Source organism: Callithrix jacchus, chromosome 4, assembly GCF_049354715.1.
Source record: "Callithrix jacchus isolate 240 chromosome 4, calJac240_pri, whole genome shotgun sequence".
NCBI lineage: Eukaryota > Metazoa > Chordata > Mammalia > Primates > Cebidae > Callithrix > Callithrix jacchus.
Window position 1 is genome coordinate 64,108,572 of NC_133505.1, and position 22,959 is coordinate 64,131,530.

At 35.1% G+C, this 22,959-nt stretch overlaps 1 protein-coding gene across 3 annotated transcripts in view; it reads right to left on the minus strand.

Annotated features, from left to right (window-relative positions):
* The window catches only part of BMP5 (bone morphogenetic protein 5), a 142,036-nt gene that overhangs the window by 72,610 nt on the left and 46,467 nt on the right, over positions 1 to 22,959 (minus strand). For all 3 annotated transcript variants that reach the window (XR_001911053.4, XM_035295941.3, XM_002746665.6), the window contains exon 2: positions 2,023 to 2,215. Coding sequence is in view for 2 of the 3 variants with exons in the window: in XM_035295941.3 (XP_035151832.1) it covers positions 2,023 to 2,215 (193 nt within the window). In the remaining variant the exon portion in view is untranslated. The remainder of the gene's footprint in view (positions 1 to 2,022; positions 2,216 to 22,959) is intronic.

A 22,959-nucleotide genomic window follows, 5' to 3' on the forward strand; every position in this document is an offset into this window, starting at 1 on the left:
GAGCTTCATTAGATGATATTAAAAATATACTGAGAAGACAGAACAGTGGGCACACAGAAAAGATAGAACTTTTAATAGTGATCAATGTAAAATTCTGCAGTTAGTTATAATTAATAAATATATTCTAGAGGATAGAAAACTGGTATGCTAATCATTCCTGAAAAAAAAATACTTAGGATATAAATAACCATCTACAAACTCAACATACATAAAACTATATTTGACTGACCAAAAATAAACATAATTCAAACATTTTAGGATACGTATATGGAACTAGTATTCCAATTTTGAGTAATAATGATTTCAAAGCATTGAACCACACTGAGGACAATGGTAGTGCTGAGAATAAAAAATAAATTACTTACACTATCTCTAAACTCAATCAAAGCATGGAAACAGACATAGAAAAAGATAATTATGAATAAAGCAATTTGTTAGTTTGGGCAATATTATTAACGAATATTTGGAGTATCATTTTCAATTCTATCTTTGAAAGATATTATTTAACATAAAAATAATAGAGTATTCACTATATATGCCTGGCGCTACAAGAAAATAATATCTTAATTTTATAAATGGAATCATTAAATTGAGATTTTATAAAAACAGAACTTATCCACAGACACACAGCTAGTCAGTGTTAAAGCTAAGAAACCAGTGCAGGTCTTTCTGTCGTGAAATTACTGCTGTTAAAAATAACAATGCCTATCAATCAGTATGTATTACAGTGAGTTCTGCTGAACCAGTGTTGCAAAGAATATTAGCAAGTACTGCTAACCAACGAATCCATAGCCAGATAATTCTGAGGAAGACTAGCTAAAATAAAGTTGATAGAGCATATGCACGCACGCACATGTGTGTGTATGTTTTCACTGTAAAGCCTTTTAAAGATGTTAATATTCTGATACAGTGAATCTCCTAGAAGATAGTCTAACTGGCAGGCTTTACAAATATACATGACCTCAGGAGCCTTTTACTGTTTTCTTCATTGAGTAGTGCAAGGGATTGGTGTTTCATGGAGCATCTATTGGGTGTTCTGCCACACTAGAAGACCAAGTCAAATCTAAAGGTCAAGAACTACAGATAGTCAACAAGGAAAGAACAGGGCATACAGAAGACAGGATATCGATCTTTAAATAACAGTCTCATTTAAAAAGGACTTACTACTTCATCAAAAGGACGATCTGGATCTGAGGAATGAAAGCTGCTAGGAGAGAGGTATCACCTCAATATGGGATTTCAAGCAGATTTTGATAGATGATTGATCGATCGATTGATTGATCACTCTGAGCTGTCCGACAAAGGTGATTACTCACCTGAAAAATGTGTTATTGAAGCGATTTCTGCATTGTGTTAAACGCCAGAGAAAATGACTACAGTCCCTTTTTAAGGCTTCAATTCAATGGTTCATTTGCAGTCATTATCAGCTGAGGTTTTTATGCATTTAGTATTTCAGACTGTCCATTTTTCTACCATTCTGAATTAACCATCTTATAGACAGAGGTCATCAAAATACACATAACAACATACAATGTTTACACTCACGCCAATGAAAACTAAAGAAGCGCCTCTCTAACTTTCAGAACACCAAGTAACTTCATTATCTTAATTATGAATTTCATGTGGGCAGAACAAAGGAGTTTTCTGGAGTGAAGGACAAATTTACAAAATGAGACAATAGACCTAGAAAGCACATTTTGAGAAGCACAAGACTATTTAGTATACAAGTGCTAAAACCGACCTTAACTTTTGCTTTCAGAGAACTAAATTTAACTCACTGTGTTCTGATTTTCTTATCCTACATTTAAACAAAGTAGTGTCAGGAGTAGGGAACAGCTTAGGAGCATAGAATAAAATTTTCAGATTGATTAGTCTTACCTTTCAATGTCTCTAGCTGGCTCTAAATGTTACTACACTGCCCAAAGAAGATAATTTGTTGATAGATCACAAGAGTTATCAATGACAGTTACTAAAATTTTACATATGTTTGCCAGGATAATAAGTTAAATAAAAAGACTATACCTATTTGTGTATTCCTTGATGATTTGATATATGCTAATCTTAATTGTTTCATTTTCAAATCGGTTGTTGCTCCGGTCCTTGTATATTCGGAATTCAGCTGCTGTCACTGCCTCTCCATGAGGAATTTGTGTAAGATCAAATCGAAATTCTTTGTAATGCCTTCGCTGATGAGAAAAATCCTTGTCTCGTTCAACTGAAAAAAAAAAGGAAGTGGGGGAGGAAAAAAGTTAGTCCGTTATAAAATATGGAAATTAATAATAAATTCTCCAGCTTTGAAAATGAAAACAAACAAGCAGGTTAGTATAAAACTGGAAAAACACTAAAACCACAGACTCAAACGTGTTTCCAGTTAAAGGAAATTCCACAAACCAACAGCCTTTTTCAAAGGCAATATAACCTCTGTGGTTTTATACGAATTCCTGGATCCTAAATGGAAAGGTTATCCAAAAATGTTTTTAAAAGTGAAGGTTGTAAAATGATTACTAGTATGTCTCAAGTATCAGAACACAAAAAATTTTCTACAGAAATTCTGAATATGTTATGGTAACCTCCAGGGTTCCAGGTGAAGTGAGTGGAGACAGCACAGCCATGGGAGGGAATCATGAAAGAGGACTAAGGAAATTCAAGTATCTAGGAACTGTGTTTATGGCATTTCAAAGTTCAAGTAAATAAAGCAAACTGATTTTTACAAGAAAAATTGTTTCTAAAGTGTCTTCCCCAGAAAAGCTTTTCTCCTTTCAGCAAATAAAATATTCTTAAACACAGTGTTTTGTTTTCTCTTCAGGAAGGTCTCACTCTGTTGCCCAGACTAGGGTGCAGTAGCGTGATCACCGCTCACTGAAACCTCGACCTCCCACAAGTGGTTCTCCCAATTCAGGCTCTAGAGTAGCAAGGACTCAAGGTGTGTACTACCACACACAGTTAATTTTGTTATTTTCTGTAGAGGCAGGATCTCACTCTATTCCCTAGGCTGGTCTCAATATCCTGCACTCAAACCATTCTCCTCCTTTGGCCTCCCAAAGTGCTGGGATTACTTGCATGAGCTACCCTGCCCTGTGTTGTTTTAAAGGCATTTTTATAAATTCTTACCCCTGGTGCAGTATAAAGTCTCCCAAAGACCTCAGTCATTATTCAGAATTGAGAAGGGAACCTATTTCCCCTCCTTAGTAACCTTCCAAACAAGTGAAGTCAAAGAACTGTTCCTTTTGGAAATATTAAAAAATGCCGAAGAATTTACAACAGTAAGTATCAGATGTAGTATATTATAATAAGCTAGTGTATTGTACAAGTGGTATTAATTCACAAGCTCAAAAATTGGAATTTTTTTAGAAGATTACTTAAAATTTATAAAACTGCTATACATATATGAAACTTAGGATCCTAAGCTAGAAGCATGTAAGATTACAGAAGTGAAAAGATGATAACGACCATCAGGAATGATGCTGGGGAGCCCAGGCTGCTAGACCATCATGTTCCAAGTCCAGATGGGTCGTCATATCTGAAGCTCCTGACAAGGGAACCCACAAGTCTTTGCCTTCATCCTCCAAAAAAATCTCTGGTTTATTTTCCCCAGAAAAGTAGAAGGTAGTTGAGGACAGCAGGAGCTGATTCTCACCTCCATCTCAGACTCTAAAGCAGGCATACAGAAAAATGTAGCTACGTTTGGGGGCATATTTTTAAATTTAATTTTATAGATGAGGTCTCTGTTAGCCAGGCTGGACTCAAACCCCAGACTCATGCCATCTTCCTGCTTCAGCCTCCTTAGTAGCTGGGACAACTGTAGGTGTGCGCCACCACACTCAGTTGGAAGCATTTTTGTCCTGTAGAGCTTAGCAAGGATGATGCCCTTTGGCTATCTGACTAAACTAACGCCACCTCATGTGGTTCATTGAAATTGTTTTCTTAAAATATCATTATCTTGGTCCTCGGAGTCATCCATTTCCAGAGAGATCATTAGTCAACTTTTCCTAAATAAGGACAGAAATCCCATTTGTAAGATGTTATTTTGGTACATAACTTAAAACTCTTCTCTGTCTTCTCTGGGGATAGTGCAGACTGCACACTCCTCCTTCCTCTCCCTTTTGTCCATTTGACTGGGCTATATGACAGTGAAAGTCTAAGGGGAGAAAACGCCTACTACCTAAGTAGCTAGTAACTGATGTGCATGTAAGAATGCTAAAACCAGTCACAACTTTTGCTTTTGGAGAACTATATTTAACTCACTGTGTTATTTTCTTATCTGAAATTTAAATGAAGTAGATGGTGTCATGTGACCATATCTAAATAGCCTTTATGTGCCAGACTATATCAGTATTTTATTAATATTAACATATTCATAACAGCCTACAAGATGGGTTCTCTTGTTAGTTATCCTTATTTTGAAAATGAAGCAACCGAGGAGACGTGGGGAATGAATACCTTACCGAAAACTTTGAACCCAGTCATTTGGTGTCACTAAGCCATGGTTGTTAAATGTCAGGATGTGCTGAGTCTGCTTATGCACTACTGCTCTGTCCTCTTTTATTAACACATCTAAAATCTTGTATTTACAAGTCCAAAATCCAAAACATTCTGAAAACTACACATTTGTTTTCACACTCCTTTGACAGAAGAACCAGAAGTTAACTGATATGAAGTGATTTACGGTCTCTCTTTATCCCAGTTTAAATATTTGAATAAATAAATTAAATATTTATTGCTTTGCTGCAGAAATTGTCATGTGTTTGCCTAGGTGGCACTGTCCCAGACCCTGCTTGACAAATACTATACTTCATGCTATATGTACCAAGCAGCCATTTAAAAATACATTTTCTCCATTCTGAAAGACCATATTCATAATTCTAAGTGATAACAACCATTATTCAATTTTTCATTAACAATAAATTGCATATTTAAACTTTTAACCAAAAAGCAACAACTCAGAGTCCTAAAAATAAAGGCCAAGATATGCATTTGTTAGGATCCAATCTAAGTGTGCACCTGCTTAGTGCAGATGAGTATTGAATTCATGTTATGTAAAGTCATCTACCATTCTGGAATCCCCTGTGAGATGTTAGTATAATAAAGTAGAAAGCTAGAGTTTCAGCCATTATTATAAAATTTCAGTTTTCTAATCCAGGCTATTTAGCTTAAACCCTTAAGGGGACTCATTTTCAAAGAGTTTAATAAAATGTTGTATTCAATATACCACACAGAACGAAGTCGCAGACCTGTCTGGTGACTCAGATTTTTACATCCTACAGCTTTGAATCATAATTGGAACAATAAATTCCATGGGACATGCTGGAGTGAGTAATGGAATAAAACTTACAACCTAATGATGCCCACAAATATTCAACAAGGTAATCTCAGTTACCTCAAAGAGTAACACTAGGGAGGTGGCAAATATTAATATCCCTGACTTAAGAGTAAGAAATTGGGTGATGACAGCTCTGTGGTAACAGATGTCTATCTCCTACAGTTTATCATAAATCTTCATTCAATACCTATACCACCTACATATAATGACATCCTACTGTTCTGCACTTAGAGAATAGTTCTTTGTCAGTTTCGTTAAACAACGTCTTTCATCAGTACATTAAAAAAAACGTGAAGAATAGGCTAAAGAATAAGGGATTTGATCACCAAAGGGTATGAAGCATCTAGGACAACACAACGCATAATCTGGAGAAGTCTTCTAATACTAGTTGAATGAAAAATTGCATGAATGGATCAAAATCTGGTTATCTCTTTTCACTCGGCAACTCCTACAACTTAGCTGAAGCCATGGTAACTTATTTAAGTATCATCTGCTTGGTACATATTTCATTTAATCTTTGTGACCCTACTTTTGTCCATCAGCTTTACAACTTGTCAAAGAGCCCAAAACTGTTACCTGGAAGATAACAGATTTCATCCCAGGATTTCAATTTCCAAGCAAAAACACAACCTGAGTGTGTTTTTCTGAAGATTTTGTTTTCTTATGTTTTTTAATCTAATTACTTCTTGGGAAAGCTGACCTTGTTTTAGTGCTTTCATTTTCCTCTCCAAAGAACCCTTCTCTTTATGATGCTGCTATGATATAGACATTCTACTCTTTCTGGACCAAGCTCATTATTTTAGAACACAACTCCTCCTACTTTTTCCTTAGCAAATGTATTTTTGTTCACTTATTTAATATTGATTACATTTTTATCTAAGGAATTTTATGAATAAACAAATCATTATATGAATATGAATTAATGATACTATATATGTTAATGCAACATCATACTTTTACAACCATATGTTGAAATTTAATTGTAGCTTTTTTTTTTTTTTTGAGATGGAGTTTCGCTCTTGTTACCCAGGCTGGAGTGCAGTGGCGTGATCTCAGCTCACCACAACCTCCACCTCCTGGGCTCAAACAATTCTCCTGCTTCAGTCTTCCGAGTAGCTGGGACTACAGGCACGTGCCACCATGCCCAGCTAATTTTTGTATTTTTAGTAGAGACGGTGTTTCACCATGTTGACCAGGATGGTCTCGATTTCTCGACCTCATGATCCACCAGCCTTGGCCTCCCACAATGCTGGGATTATAGGTGTTAGCCACTGCGCCCGGACTTTTTTTTTTTTTTTTGAGACCGAGTCTTTCTCTGTAGCAGAGGCTGGAGTGCAGCGGCTCTATCTCGGCTCACTGCAACTTCTGCCTCCTGGGTTCAAGCGATTCTCCTGCCTCAGCCTCCCGAGTAGCTGGGACTACACGCACGTGCCACCACGCCCGGCTAATTTTTTGTATTTTAGTAGAGACAGGGTTTCACTACATTGCCCAGGCTGGTCTTGAACTCCTGAGCTCAGGCAATCCGCCTGTCTTGGCCTCACAAAGTGCTGGGATTACAGGCCAGAGCCACCTCGCCCAGCAATTGTAGCTTTTAATTTTGACATAATTGTGATTCACCAGCAAAATTCTTCCATTCCCAACCCTTTTTATTCACCAGAGCTGCTACCAAGACCAAAACTCCCAAAGTATATGAAAAAAGAACAAATACACACACTTAACACTCCTTAAATGTAAACTTTTTATGGGAAGGATCTTTGTCTTATTCACATTGTGACAAATTTGTTAAATATTGAGCATTCAGCTTTTCTATGTATTAGAGTATGCTATAACTCACTGCAACGGTAAATAGCTTGGGAAGATTAAAAAATACACAAATGAGAAGGAAAAAAACAGAGAAGGGCGTACTATTATTGGCTTTGCGATTAATATAGTTGGCCCTTTTAATTTACTCTTTAATGTATATTTTACACCAAATACCATGAGTTTCTGGAATCTTGTCAAATATAAATAAGTCTCCGTGAAACCCATAATCACATTCCCTATTTGGTGGTGAAAAAGTGTCTCTTAATTACCATATAAAAACAAATAAACAAAAAAAGCAGAAGGTTTGGCTCATTTAAGTGAGAACCAGACTTGTTAAAGGGGATAGAAGGACACAGAGTAAAGATATACTGAGACCAGGGGTTAATGCTTTTTCCCTAGTACCATCCCTTATCTCAGACCAAAAAAGACATTTCTCTCATGTGAGAAGAGAAAGAGTGTTTAGTAACGAACGCTTGTATCAATCAATTTGCTTCTAATAATTATATAAGGAGAGCACAGAAGCCTGTCCACATTCTCCTATGTGCCAACCTAACAAGATCAAGAGGGGATGCATTTTGTCAAAGGGTCATACATAGACGTGGCTAATCCCAGACTCTTCTCTATCATTTATGACACACACGTTTTGAAGATTTCCAGGTGGGAGCCATTCAGTATCACTGTAACAATGAAAACATGAAACTTTACAATCATACATTTTATGAACAGAATTGTGGATCATCCCAAATATTATCATGTAAAATTACTATTTTTAAATAAGTCCATCAACATAGGGTTATTTGAGCCGATGGTTGTCAACAGTGTTCTGTAAAGCTTTTTTTTTTTAAGTTGTTTTCCTACACACACTATCACAGAAAATAAAGCATCAAAACTTCAGCAAAACTTATACATTTTATCACCCAACTCACAAAACATAACCATGATGGTGAATACGCTTCCTTCTGCTTCTAGAGAGCAGGGGTTTTTTGTGTGTACCCCAAACTTTCCATCTCTATGAAACTACAGAGCTATCTATAGAAACAGAAAACTACACTGCTAGAAGAATAGAAATAACTTATTATTTTGGTTTAAAAAGTGGTAACATCAAAGCATACAAGATGTAAAATACAAATCAAATCATTCACATTTATGATTAATGGACTGACAGTGAAAAGAAGCAGAATTGCCTTTATATAAGCACCAAACTATGCCTTAAGTGCTCTAAATTGTCAAAGTTTGCAAAGGTTAAACTCTGTTTAAGACACACTCTGAAGACTTTTATTGTTGAGATACAACTTAATAGAAGTTAATGACTGAAGTTTTTTTTCCCCTCCCAAGCAGATAGCTCTCTGGATGACTTTATCACTAATCGAAACTGGATGAAAATGTCCTGGGCTAAATATTTTCATGTCTACATTATCTGAAGAGTAGAATTAATTAACAGGATTACAGTTTTATCTATGCAGTGATTTATCTGCAGTTTTAAGGAGATGCATTCATGGCCAATCAGTCTTAATCTCCCACACAAGAGCTGTAACTTGGAAGACACAAATAGCAGCAGTAGCTGTAAGGCAAAGATAGCATTCTCCCAGGAGCCTAGCCAGCTGTTGAAAGAATACAGATCACTGTTTGCTGCTGAGTGCAAAAAATCATTAAGAGATTACTCATAGAATTATTACTTATCTGTGTTGCATTTTAAAAGTGAAAAAAAAAAAAGCAAAGATATCATGTGACTACCAAGACACATCACTCTGCAAGATATCCTTCACTAACTAGTCCACCGAAAGACAGAAACCTGGTGCTATAAAAATTTATTGACTGGTCAGTGAAAGAATATGTACATGTTTTCCATGAATGAATAACCATTTCAGAGAGTGTGGCAAACTCCAGATTCCAGAAGTCTTATGAGCCTCTTAATACACGGTAATGTGTGACCTGAATGAAAGAAAATTGTCCCCAAATGTTTTGTTTCAAAGAATAATTTCAATTGACTTTCAAATTTTCTAGTTATGATACCTGTATAAAAACTTCATGAATACAGCTTTATAAAGAAGTAAAATCTCAAAGAATAATTAGTTCAATAATTGAAATACTCTACCATAACAAATTGATTTTCAAAATCAATTTAAAATACATTGCATATAATTTTGAAATTTGAGAAATTGTTGAATATGCATGAGTTTGCTTTAAGTATATAATAGTTTGGAAGGAGAAAGAATTATGTCTTACATAAAGAAATCTCTGAAATTGGAATGAAGTTGTTCTCAAGGTATTACTGTTTTCTTTAGATTAGACAGGCCTAGCAATGAGCTTTTAGCAGTTACTTAGACTACCATAATAACAGCTATACATACCAAGCATTGGTATGAAAATTATATGTTCAATAATTAATAAATAATAACAAATGATGGAGTTAATAAAATCAATAAATTTTAATTTTTTGTTTCTTCCTCCTCTTTTGATCCAACAAGATGGAGCTTCCATATCTCCCTCATGGTACAGATAAACACTATTAACTTCCTCAGTGTTACAGTTAGTTATCACAAAGCCAGAGACAATATCTAGATCTTATTACTCATAATTTAATATTCTTTGCATGAAAGTTTCAACTAATAATAATTGCTACTTCTCTTGCAAGGCAGGGTTCTCCTATTCCATTCCAAGAACAATGCTTCTGCTTGAGCCTTACGCCCAGGCTCCTAGGCTCATTCGTAGCATGCCCTTGTCTCCTGTGTATTTAGTTTCTTGCTTTTTCCTCTACCTTAAGTCAGTGTCATGGAGACAACACGACACTGGGAACACACTTGCAGATGAGCGAAGTTGGGTGTGCTGAGTTGTTTTAACTTGTGTTATGGGACAGATGTCAGAGCAAATCTCAGAAAAGGCTTTTAGAAAGGATTCACTGGGATTGTGTTAGGTAACATAGTAGAAGGTCCTAAGAGGAAGGATTTTCCTCTGGCCTGAGTGCTCTCAGGAAGCAGAGGTAAATCAATCATTTGGTAACTTTTTTTTTTTTTTTTTTTTTTTTTGCCAATCAGTTTGAGCTTATGAGGTTGCTCAGGTTAGCCTTGAACTGATGACCTCGCCTTCGCGAGCGCCATGACCTCCGGCGAGAGCCACTTTGGACCCCTAATCATTTGGTAACTTAATAAAATTCTTTAGAAGGTAGGAATAAGAAGTATGGAGTCAAGCTTTGTAACTGGAGAAAAAAGCAATCATCAGTAATATTATCCAGGAAAGAAATTGTTTGATCATTTTTGAGATTTATACAATGTTTTGGTTTATAATCTGCGCTCAAATTGTGGAATAGACTATCGTGGAATACTCCTGCTTTTGTCTTCCTCCCTCAAGATCAAAGAGAAGTCATCTTCAGTGTTGATGTTCTGTGAAATTGTTTATGACCAACAGGAAAACTGTGAGTGCCAGTCCAGCTCCTAACCACAAGACCTAGTCCAGGCTGTGTCCTAGCCATCAAGTACTAACTGTCTGTTTCTTGCTTATCATATATACTCACTTTGATTATCCTAAAAATATCTACTTTGCTACTTCTACATTTGTTCAATCCCCAAGTATTTATTAGGTACCTGTTCTGGGCCATACTCTAATAGTTAAGGAGATATAAGAAGAAAAGACATAGGAGCTCAGGGTTTGAAAGCGTAGACCTACTCTACAGTATTGTCATACAGATTAAGTATTTCCCATGGGATGTTAGGAGATGCAGATGGACACAGAAAGTTATCTTAGCACAGTGCCTAGAACATATATGTTCTCAGAAAGCAGTAGTAATCATGGTATTAATCACTTTCTACTTGTATTATAGCTATTTTGTCGCCTTACATTTACTACATCACTAAGATGCTTGAGGGAAGTATGTATGTTTTCTTTTTGTTTTGCTTCTTATCTTCCTATTTCTCCACATACCGCATATAGGACTTTTTAGTGTAGTAAGTGGTCAATGAAAATATAATTATCTAAAATTGCTTACTGTCCTAAAAACCAATGATATTGTTTAGCAGTATGTTAATATCTTTACCCAGAATAGAGATTGATTAACAAAAGATTAATCTGTGTTTTTTAATAAAAAGTTTTTTACTGTGGAGTAAAAAAAAAAAAACCTGCAATCTACGTTTCTACAACAGTGGATAAATAATTGTATTTACTCAATATCTTGTTTATATATTGATGGAACACATAGTAGCACATATTTGAAAGTTTATAAATTGCCTAGAAATATCAGTCTAATAAAATTTGCTGGTTCTTACAAGTTTTTTAAGTCTTAAAGTCATTTAGTTATTTTTATCACTAAGGACAACAATGCATTCTGAAGTATACAAATAGCTTACTATTTTTATTATGAGCATTTTATAAAGGAAAAATTATTAATTGGATGTGAAAAGCAAATATGCATCTTTTTGGGGGTTCAGTCTTAAGTGTCAAAAATTAGCTTAGAATGCTCACAAAGGTTGGTACTTGACTGATTCATTCTATATAATGATAGATGGTTAATGATGAATGAGAATATTTATTACATAAAAATGGATTTCAGTTGCACTGTGTACAAATATTTGAGACTGTTTTGTGTTTACCTGTAAGAAATTATATTATCTTACATGACTGTCTGATAGCCATCTTTTGGTAAATACTTAGCTCTTACATTTTCGTTAGTGGAAAAATTTGTTCCTTTTATAGATTGTTGGCAGCTAGAGGTCAACCATTGTATTCTCACCAGATTTCATTAAATGATCTTGTGAATTCTTCTGCTCCATCAGTAAAATAAAACAGTTTTTAACCACCTGAAGGTGATAGAGGTTACAGTAGGTCCATGTTCAGAAAAGACTTTCCTTTACATCTTGAAATCAGTGAGTTGATAGTTTATCTACAGAGAATATTTGTGGTTTCATGACAAAAACAGGTCAAAGGTTTTGTGAGTTTTCTTCTGAAATTGCTCAGTGCCTTCTCTAATGACTGATAATTGAAAACAGAGATTGGGACTACCAAATGTGGTGGGTGACAGATAAGCAGTAGATTAATGCCAATACTTGGTTACAAGACACTAAAAGGTCAGACGTCACATGAATTAGCTATTGTGCTACTGTGAAAAGACAGACATCAAAAGTCTATTATCCCCTTTAATAGCTCTTAGCCTAGCTTGAAATCCATTCTCTCTTCCTTAGGTTATAATTTAAAAGTAATCTCCATAGCAATTTACATGTGATGTCAAAGTGAAGTCACTCACCCTAAGTGTGTCAACAGTTGGAGTTTGCATATTTTATTTACATAAAGATTTTTTTTAATCACGTATTTAGTGTATTTATTGTTCATTTTGGTATATTTTAGAAACATTTTATTTAGGAAAAAATTATACTCAATGGAATGAATACTTGAAAATAATAAAGAAGTTGACAAGTATATTACATTTATTTACTATTTCTCTATGGGGGAAATGAAATGGGTTTAAGACACAGTTTGCATAGTTTAAAAGATATGAGGATTTTTGTAGCTGAACAAACAAACATCTTTCTCAAATCAATCAGTTTAAATTTTAAATTGCTATAACTTATAGAGTTCACTCAAGTTCAATTTGTGGTTCAATCTGTCATATGAAATAAAGACAAACTATAAATTTTTCTGCTAAATGGGTTGCATCAGTGAAGTTTGGCACATGGAAGTGTAATCACAAAGAAATGTGATTATCATATTGACTAATATAAAATTAATAGAGATATATTATTTAGTTTTACAGGTTTCTAAGATTAGGAATAAAACCATAGAATATATGACATATATACTCTAAAATTAATATAGGAGTAGCTGATGTATCTATTCTGTTTAGGCAAGAACTGCAAGGGGCCCATGTTTGTTTCCTAAGAAGTGATTATTTGCTGTCTCCCCCAGGAGATTGTAAGCTTGATAACAGCAGCACTTTTGTTTTACTTACTATTGTACACTCATCCTTACCTCAATCGCTAGCACACAGTAAGTATTCATATACATGTAAAACAAACACAGGACATTGTTGATTTTGTTGTTTTTTTCAGCTTTTGTTTTGATTTTGTTTTATTGTTTCATAAGGAGGCTAAATCTAGACTCTGCCATTCCAGTGAATTCAAAAGCAGAACCTCTCAACCATCTACTGTGGCATAGACCTGCTAATATCACAAAATAGCATTAATATTAGTTATAATGGTATGTTTCTTTTTTTACTTTCTTCTTCCAAAGAAATTCAAATAAACAGTGATAGCTAGGCAGAATCCTAATGTCACACATTTATTTTCAGTTTCACACTACTTGTGATGGTACTTAAAAATATATGCTAGTGTAATAGAATCTCTATAATTCTCTAATGAATATATTACTCTTAAGAAAAAAAGGTATTCCAGCACTTGAGAGGCCGAGGTGGGTGGATCATGAGGTCAAGATATCGAGACCATCCTGGCCAACATGGTGAAACCCCATCTCTACTAAGAATACAAAAAATTAGCTGGGCATGGTGGCGCGTGCCTGTAATCCCAGCTACTCAGGAGGCTGAGGCAGGAGAATTCCCTGAACCCAGGAGGTGGAGGTTGTGGTGAGCCGAGATCGCGCCATTGCACTCCAGCCTGGGTAACAAGAGCAAAAATCCGTCTCGAAAAAAAGGTAATTCAGAAAATACATAACAATGCAAAAAAAAATTTATCTAATGGTTACTATCATAAGTATATTAAAATAATCTGCAGAATGAATTAGGCATTATAGAAGATAATATGTGGTTTTTAAATATAATTTCTATATTCTCATTAATCTTTTCTTATGCATATAAAAATATTCCTCCAAACTGTGTATATGTAATGTTACCATACCTTTATAATTTTGAAGCTTCTTCTAAGGTCTAAAACACAGTTGGTCCCTTCAAAAGTATGGTTGTGTGCTTCTTTTATATTTGGTTGTTACAACTGCTATTATATGTCATAAGTTTCCCTAACATCATCCTTAAAAATTAAAGTTTATTTTATCAGTCTTTATGTTTACAGTCAGAAACTGGAATATCTAATACATGACTTGATAACATCTCTTTATAGCACATTATTAAAATTGTATGTTATATGAATCAATGTATTGTATTTAAAGATGTGTTGTATAATTGGAGAGTTACTTCAGAACATATGTATATTTAATAAAGATGTAACAGGTGCCAGAATCAATAAGGAAATCACATGATCTTCCTACACTTTACTGAATGACACCGCACTGTAATTAGAGTCAAGGGATCCTTAGTGGTCTCAGTTCACAGAGTGTTCACATGAACAGTCTCATATTTGGGTTGATCTGGTTTCACACTCTTGGGCTTTTCCTTTGTATTGGGATTTCAGGTCAACCACAAAACTCAGAGCAAAATTCAGCTACATGCCTTTGAGCAGTATCTGGTTTTGAGTTAAAATATACAAAGCCTTCAAGTTTCTTAAGATGTACACCTGGAAAGAACAATAAGTCTTTTGAGATTTATCTTAGACCATCTTATTTTAGATTCAAATTTAATAATTTCCTGAGTCTCCGATCCAATTTTATGTTAGTTATCAGATGGTCTGTTTTCTGATGCTTTTGCTGTTAAGTTTGACTTCTTCTTAATGTTATTTAGTAATCCATCTAACTAACCCATATGTGCTGTTACATAAAACCCAAATCTACAATAGAAAAGGCTGAATTAAAACTAATTTAAGCAACATATTCTTCAAAATGGTCAGGAATTGATGATACCTACTTCCTCCAGAAATGAATGTATAAAGCAGATGTAAGTTTGAGGTTACAATAAGCATGTTTGAGTATTGAATGTTTACAAAGCAGGTAGATTCTTAGGTCTCCCTTCACATTTTGTGCTGTTGAGTGACTATTCTATTCTACATGAGAAGAAGTTTAGACATTTTTTTTTCCCTAGAGAAGGGAAAACAGAGAATTCTTGACCGGCAACACCAGGCCCAGTTAGAGTGTGTTAGCATACTCAAGACAGAGGAACTAGACAAGTCTATTCATCCTGAATGCTCAATTCTCAGGCCTCTTTCCCCACTTGGTTCCCAGGATGTTGACAGCCAGGTTTATACCTTCCAGGCTAGAGAATCAGAATTCTCTTTTTAAAATCTGATGAAAACAAAGCAAAAGACTAGGTTTCCAGGCCGGGCGCAGTGGCTCAAGCCTGTAATCCCAGCACTTTGGGAGGCCGAGGCGGGTGGATCATGAGGTCAAGAGATCGAGACCATCCTGGTCAACATGGTGAAACCCGGTCTCTACTAAAAATACAAAAAATTAGCTGGGCATGGTGGCGTGTGCCTGTAATCCCAGCTGAGGCAGGAGAATTGCCTGAACCCAGGAGGCGGAGGTTGCGATGAGCCGAGATCGCGCCGTTGCACTCCAGCCTGGGTAACAAGAGCGAAACGCTGTCTTAAAAAAAAAAAAAAAAAAGACTAGGTTTCCATAAAATGGCAAAGAAACAGTATCCTAAAGGGAAAATAATACTGACAAGTTCCACTCATATGCTAAATTTCCAATCAGCATTTTAATATCTCACTATTAAGTAAGCACAAACAACCAAAGATTCCCAGATAGCTGAGAAAATTCTCCACCTTGAGATATAAAGGTAAAAACTGATATTTTTAAGGAAAGGAACTTGCAGGAACCTACTAAAAACTACCGTATTATTCTTTGAGGGCTAAAAGAAACTACTGCATCCATGGAAAAGTATTAATATAACATGCTATAAAATAGAAATAGTCAATGCTAAAGCACCTCTTGGAAGTAAAGCAGAAAGTCAATCTCAGTTTGAAAGACTGAGTTGAGCAAAAGAGAGAGCAATTAGAAGTGGAAAATAAGAAGACTTTACAAAGTAAAAGTCCAGAATTAGTCTAATAATAGTTTCTGGAAAGAGAGATGAAGGAAAAAAAAGGAAATAATCAAAGAAATAGTTCATCTCACTGATCTAAAGTACAAAAATTTTGAGATTAAAAACCAGTGTTCCCAGCTCAGTAGACACACATCATTGTGAAAATTTAGGACACTGGAGGCAAACAGAAGATTTTGCAGGCTTCTAGAGACAAAATACTAATCATATATAAAACAAGGAAGTAAATCAGAAAGAAGACGAAGACATGGGTTATAGGAAAGAGAAGGTCTAACAGAGAGAGACAAAAAATAATGCTTATGAAGGGAGATTTCAGGTCAACAGCTGTGCTACAGGCATAGAAGGCAAATAGTCTGTATTGGAACAGTGTGACTCAGCAGAAAGATAAATTAAGGCTATCATCATAAAGATTCCATTTACCATTTGCAGCATCTTTTGCACCTGACAAAGGCCTGTTGAGCCAAGACTTGAACTATACCTATAAGTAGCTCTCCTGACATGTCCTCATAAAGTTCTTTCTCTCTCCTCAAAGCAATGCTGCCTCTTGCGTCATTTGAGAACACTCACTTCTCCCAGTGAATTTTTGCTTTCTTTTTATCTCTACTCCTGAAAGCTGGCTGTTGATCACAATGAGCCTAGAAACGGAGAATGTAGAAAAGCTCATATTCCCTTACCATGTTTCAGTTGGCTGGACTGTACCTGGCCTTGCCACATGGCAGATCCCCCAAATCCCCAGGACACAACCTCCCCAGAAAGAAGTCTTTAAAAACTGTTGAGCTAATTAAGCCAGTATTTTACTCAGAGGCTGTGTTTATCTTATCTTCTGAAAGAATTCACTAAGCACCTTTATTTAAATATCTAGCTTTGTGCTTCTCATTTGTTTTAATAGTAAGCAGTTTTACATTTACTTATATGTGAAATATATTTTATAAAACATGACATGTCTAATTGAAAAAAAAATAATTTAATCCAAGTTCACATATATAGTAATCTATGGAGCATACATTCAAATCTGTACCTGAACACATCACTGCCTCCTATGAAACGTTCCAGGAGATTACTAAACTTCTTTTTGAGCTTTCTTTTTGCTCTGTCCCAGTGTTAATGCAAAATCCAAAATTCTACTGTCTCACTTTTCCTTTAGGTTTTGTTCCTTCAAACATAAATCACAGGCCAGGTGCAGTGGCTCGTGCCTGTAATTCCAGCACTTTGGGAGGCTAGGTCAGGAGGATTGCTTGAGGCCAGGAGTTTGAGACCAACTTGTACAACATAGCAAGACCCTGTCTCTACAAAAATTAAAAAAAAAAATAGTTGGGCATGGTGGCATATGACTGTAGTTCTAGCTTCTCAGGAGACTCAGGCAGGAATATAATTTGAGCCCAGGAGTTCAAGGTTAAAATGAGCTATGATCATGCCACTGCATTCCAGCCTGTGCAACAGAGCAAGATCCTCTAAGAAATGAAAAATAAATAAATCAGAAAGATTAGGAATATCTCATACTAGGGAGCATTTTCTGTAATCTACATGGCATTCACCACAGTAGAGGATGTTTAGACTCTGCAAAATGCAAGTGTTATTCCTACAATCACATCTAAGTACAACAAAAATTGGTCTTGTGTAGAAACATCAAGTGTATTTAAAGTTCTGCTTCATTTTCTCTCCCCTTGATGTGTGTTCACAGCCTCAAATAAGGCATGACTTTGAAAACCTATCAACATCACTAACCAGCCTATGCCACATTGTGTTTAACACACAGTGAAAACAAAAGTTATCTCAAACCTAAGATGTGTTTGACATATTTCCAGTTATAACTGGCTTTATTCTTTTTCTGCTTTTGAAGGAAACCAGCAAAACTTAAAATAACTCTAGGAAGCCATGTAAATAATCTTTATACAAAACAGAGCTGACAAGGGTAATGAAAATGATTAGGTGAACTCGTTTGAAAGAGAGACTGAATGCACCTTAAAGAATGGGGCTAATAAACCTCATTAATATTTATTACCTAATAAATTCAAGCAATATATAAACAGGACAGCAGTCTCCAAAGGATGAAAGTCTGCATTATTAACAATGTTAATAATGGCACAGAAACTAAAGAATTACAGTGTCTCTTTTCTTCTTATCCAAAATCATGCAGGATATTCCATATTCAATCATGGAATCCTAACGAATTGTTGAAGCTTTGGTATATATTCAGAAGTCCTACAATGTTCAGAGAATCACTAACAATAATGATGCTGATTACAAAAATTTTAACATTTATGAGACATTATGCAAAAAAACTATAATTTCATTTACTACAGTATGCATTTAGTAAACGACAAAAAAAGAGAAAAACAGTTTTTACATCTATTGAAAGATTATCATTTAGCCACCATTCTGAACAGATGATAGGGGAACTAAGAGGAAGGTGGGGAAATGGGAAACAATTATCTAATTACCGTCTAAGGTAGTTGGATACTAGATGAAATATAGGTCATGAAATCAGCATTAATTGAGCATTTTTTTGCATCTGTGATTAATGTATCAATCACTTGTTGAAATATTAAATTGTCCTGTTCTCTTGAAGTCACTTTAGGCTAGACTTTATTAACAGAAACTTCCTTTCCTGTCTCCTTTAATCCTGCTTTTTATTACCCCAGTTATATTCTGGAAAGAAAAATCAATAATAAAGGTAAATATTACTAATAATGTCTGTATCAGACTGATAAGTAAAACTAGATATTCACATATGTAATATGCCTTGCATCTTGTCTCTGTCACAAAAGGCCATCTTTACTATTTTTGAAGATTCTAAACTACTTTTTTAAAAAACCTGCATTCAGCTGCTTTCCTGTTTTATTTATAGGCCAATATATATTCATTTAGATTATGACTATAAAAATTCAACTATCATTTCTATTAAACTTTTTCATATGGCAAATACTGTACCAGCTGTCAAGGGAATACACACCATCCTTTTCCCTCCAAAAAGTAAAACTCATAATTTACAAACCCTCATTGAATTATTTATAAAAGTAAATAAAGTAACATGCTTAAATGGACAGAAACAGATTCTATTCATGCTTAAATACCAAACAACATAAAATTCTCTATGGAGTTACTTTGAGAAAAATTCACTGTGAATAGCAATTCTTATTTAGTCTTTTGACAAAACGTCATTTGCAGAAGAATATTTACGTTATTTTTCAAGTTATTACCTGAAAATGCTTTTATGAGAACCAAGACCCTCTCCCAATTTTTTTCCACCAAATTCTCAACAATCAAAAATATGAAAACCCAAGATTACATCAAAAGCTTATAAGAACACATGCAAATGTATAACATGAGTGGGGCAAAACTTCCTAACTGAGCAGAAATTATTGCCTGGATTTCAAATGTACATGTACAGAAACACTTTGACTTGGTTAAGAAATACTCTTTTACATTTAGCATTACACGCTAACTTGCAAATCAACTCAAATTGTATTCTAATTCTCTTCATGTTTACTGAGCACCTATTATGTACGAGCTGCTTGGCTTGAAATTGTAAATGAAAAGCAGCTTTCATTGTTAAGAATACATATTACACATAATACTTTTGTGTTTAATCCTAAGCTCCATTATTCATTGCTCAGGAGTATATGGTCCTACTTTTCCTTCTCCGTCTGTCTGAGGCTTGGATTATATCTAATTTCTAGAAATCCACTTTTCCTTTCTCAAATGCCAACTATAGCCTACACTGTGTTCAAGAGAGAAAGACAACAGATAGAGCAAATTTGCAACACTTGAAAATAGCCTCAGTGGCAAAAGACTAAAAAGAATTTTCTGTCAGAAACAATTTGGGCAAAAGAGTTACAAACAGTCTTCAATTTAAATATGAAACTAAAGTGAGAGATGAATTTGAAGTTAAACAGCACTAGTTTGTAACTAAAGCATGGGGATGTAATCTATACAACTGATGGTATGTTTTCAATGCATTTTGAGTTAACACAACACAGTATTTTATTTCTTAAATATTAAATAATAACATTATCTATATGTTTTATTTAATGTAGGCTACCTGGCACAATTTTCCCAACCAAAACAAAACCAAAAATTTAACAAATTCGTAAAGTTGATTAAGATACCCCAAAGACTCATAAAATATGAGAGAATGACCAAGTGTTTTAATTATAGATGATGTTTATTGAGTGCTTGAAGTATTTCATGAAATAAATTGAGGTCTACAGACACATTGTTTTATTAAGTACTATAAAAATCAACAACTACAGTTCAAACTAATCTTGAAAGTGATTATTATTGAATTTATGCAACAAAATTGTTAGCATTAAGTAGCAAATGCTAACCAAATTATATAACCTGTACATATGTAACTATTTTGCAAAGACTAGCAGGATATTTTTAAAGTGAAAACATACAAAGAGAAACCTTTCTGCATTACTGTAGAGAGGTTTAAATCTAAGTCTGGCATAAAAAAAACCTAAATTGACAAGACTTTGTTAACCAAGTGATATGATAAATCAGTAGTCAGAATGAGATGTTTGTCTACTGACTTTGCAGATTGTCAGCTGACAATATTCAGGCTGTAAAGATCTTAACTCCCTAACTAACCTCAACCCACCTACACACACACACACACACACACACACACACACACCCTTAGGCATTACTGGAAGACCTCCCAGGTTATCTTGTTTACCCTCCCAGCCATAAGACTGGTGCCAACTAACATATTCCAGAGAGTGCTGTCAACCCTGCATTCACACAGCTGCACTTTCATGCCTTTTTATTCCAGTGCAAAGAATCAACGTTAGGCAGTTCCTTGAATCTATCTCAAATATTGTTTCACACTAAAATCTAAAACATTTCTTAAACTGAACTACAGGGACATACAATTTTAAATTAGGCAAAGTATGTAGAAAAATAAAGTAATTCATAAGTAAACTTCTCCAAATTCGTAAGAAGTAATGCTGTCAAATGTGCCTTTTGATATTGAAAGTATGGGAAGAATTACTGAAAATTATGTAACTAGAAAAAGTTTTAACTTTTTTTTTTTGAGACAGAGTCTGTTTCTGTTGTCCAGGCTGGAGTGCAGTGGTACAATCACTGCTCACTGCAATCTCTGCCTCCTGGGCTTAAGCCATTCTTCCTGCTCAGCCTCCCAAATAATTGGAACTACAGGTGTGTGCCACCACACCTAGCTAATTAAAATTACTCTTTATATCCTTATACAATATAACTAATTTAGGTAGGTAGGTAGGTAGGTAGGTAGGTAGGTAGGTAGATAATAGATATAATTTACTTTGGGCTACATCAGCCAAGTCTTTTAAATCTGTTTCATAAATACTGCTTTTTTTTTTTAACTTTTTCATTTTAAATTTTTGTTGGTACATAGTAGGTATATCTATTTACGGATACATGAGATGTCTTTATACAGGCATGCTATGTGAAATAAGCATATCATGACTAATAGGGTATCCATCCCCTCAAGCCTTTATCCTTTGAGTTACAGATGATCCAATTATACTCTTTCAGTTCTTTAAAAATATACAATTAAGTTCTTTGGTGGACCAGATGGATTCAAAGCCAAATTCTACCAGAGGAACAAAGAAGAGCTGGTACCATTCCTTCTGAAACTATTTCAAACAGCAGAAACAGAGGGAATCCTACACACAAAAAAAGAAAACTTCAGGCCAACATCCCTGATGAACATTGATGATGTGAAAATCCTCCACAAAATACTGGCAAACCAAATCCAGCAGCACATCACAAAACGTATCCACCACGATCAAGTCAGCTTCATCCCTGGGATGCAAGACTAGTTCAACATATGCAAATCAATAAATATAATTCATCACATAAACAGTACAAATGACAAAACCCACATGATCATCTCAATAGATGTGGAGAAGGCCTTTAACAAAATTCAACAGCTCGTCATGCTAAAAACTCTCAATAAACTAAATATTGATGGAACATGTCAAAATGATAAGAGCTATTTATGACAAACCTACAGCCAATATCATACTGAATGGGCAAAAACTGGAAGCACTCCCTTTGAAAACCAGCACAAGACAAGGATGCCCTCTCTCACCACTCCTATTCAACATAGTGTTGGAAGTTCTGGCCATAGCAATCAGGCAAGAGAAAGAAATAAAAGGTATTCAATAAGCAAAAGAAGAACTCAAATAGTCTCTGTTTGCAGATGACATGATTATATATTTAGAAGACCCCATTATCTCAGCCCAAAATCTCCTTAGGCTGATAAGCAACTTCAGCAGTCTCAGGACACAAAATCAATGTGCAAAACTCATAAGCATTACTATACACCAATAACAGACAAACAGATCCAAATCATGAATTAACTCCCATTCACAATTGCTACAAAGAGAATAAAATACCTAGGAGTTCAACAAGGGATGTGAAGGATCTCTTCAAGAAGTATGAACCATTGCTCAAGGAAATAAGAGAGGACACAAACAAATGGAAAAACATTTCATGCTTATGGATTGGAAGAATCAGTATCATGAAAATGGCCATACTGCCCAAAGTAATTTATAGATTCAATGCTATCCCCCTCAAGCTACCATTAACTTTCTTCACAGAATTGGAAAAAAACACTTTAAACTTCATATGGAACCAAAAAAGAGCCCACATAGCCAAGACAATCCTAAGCAAAAAGAACAAAGCTGGAGGCATCATGCTATCTGACTTCAAAGTACACTACAAGGATACAGCAACAAAGCCAGCATTGTTCTGGTACCAAAACAGAGACATAGACCAAAGGAACAGAACAGAGGCCTCACAAATAATGCCACACATCTACCACCATCTTATCTTTGACAAACCTGACAAAAACAAGCAATGGGGAAAGGATTCCCTATTTAGTAAACGGTGTTTGGAAAACTGGCTAGCCATATGCAGAAAGGTGAAACTTGATCCCTTCCTTTCACTTTATACAAAAATTAACTCAAGGTAGGTGAAAGAC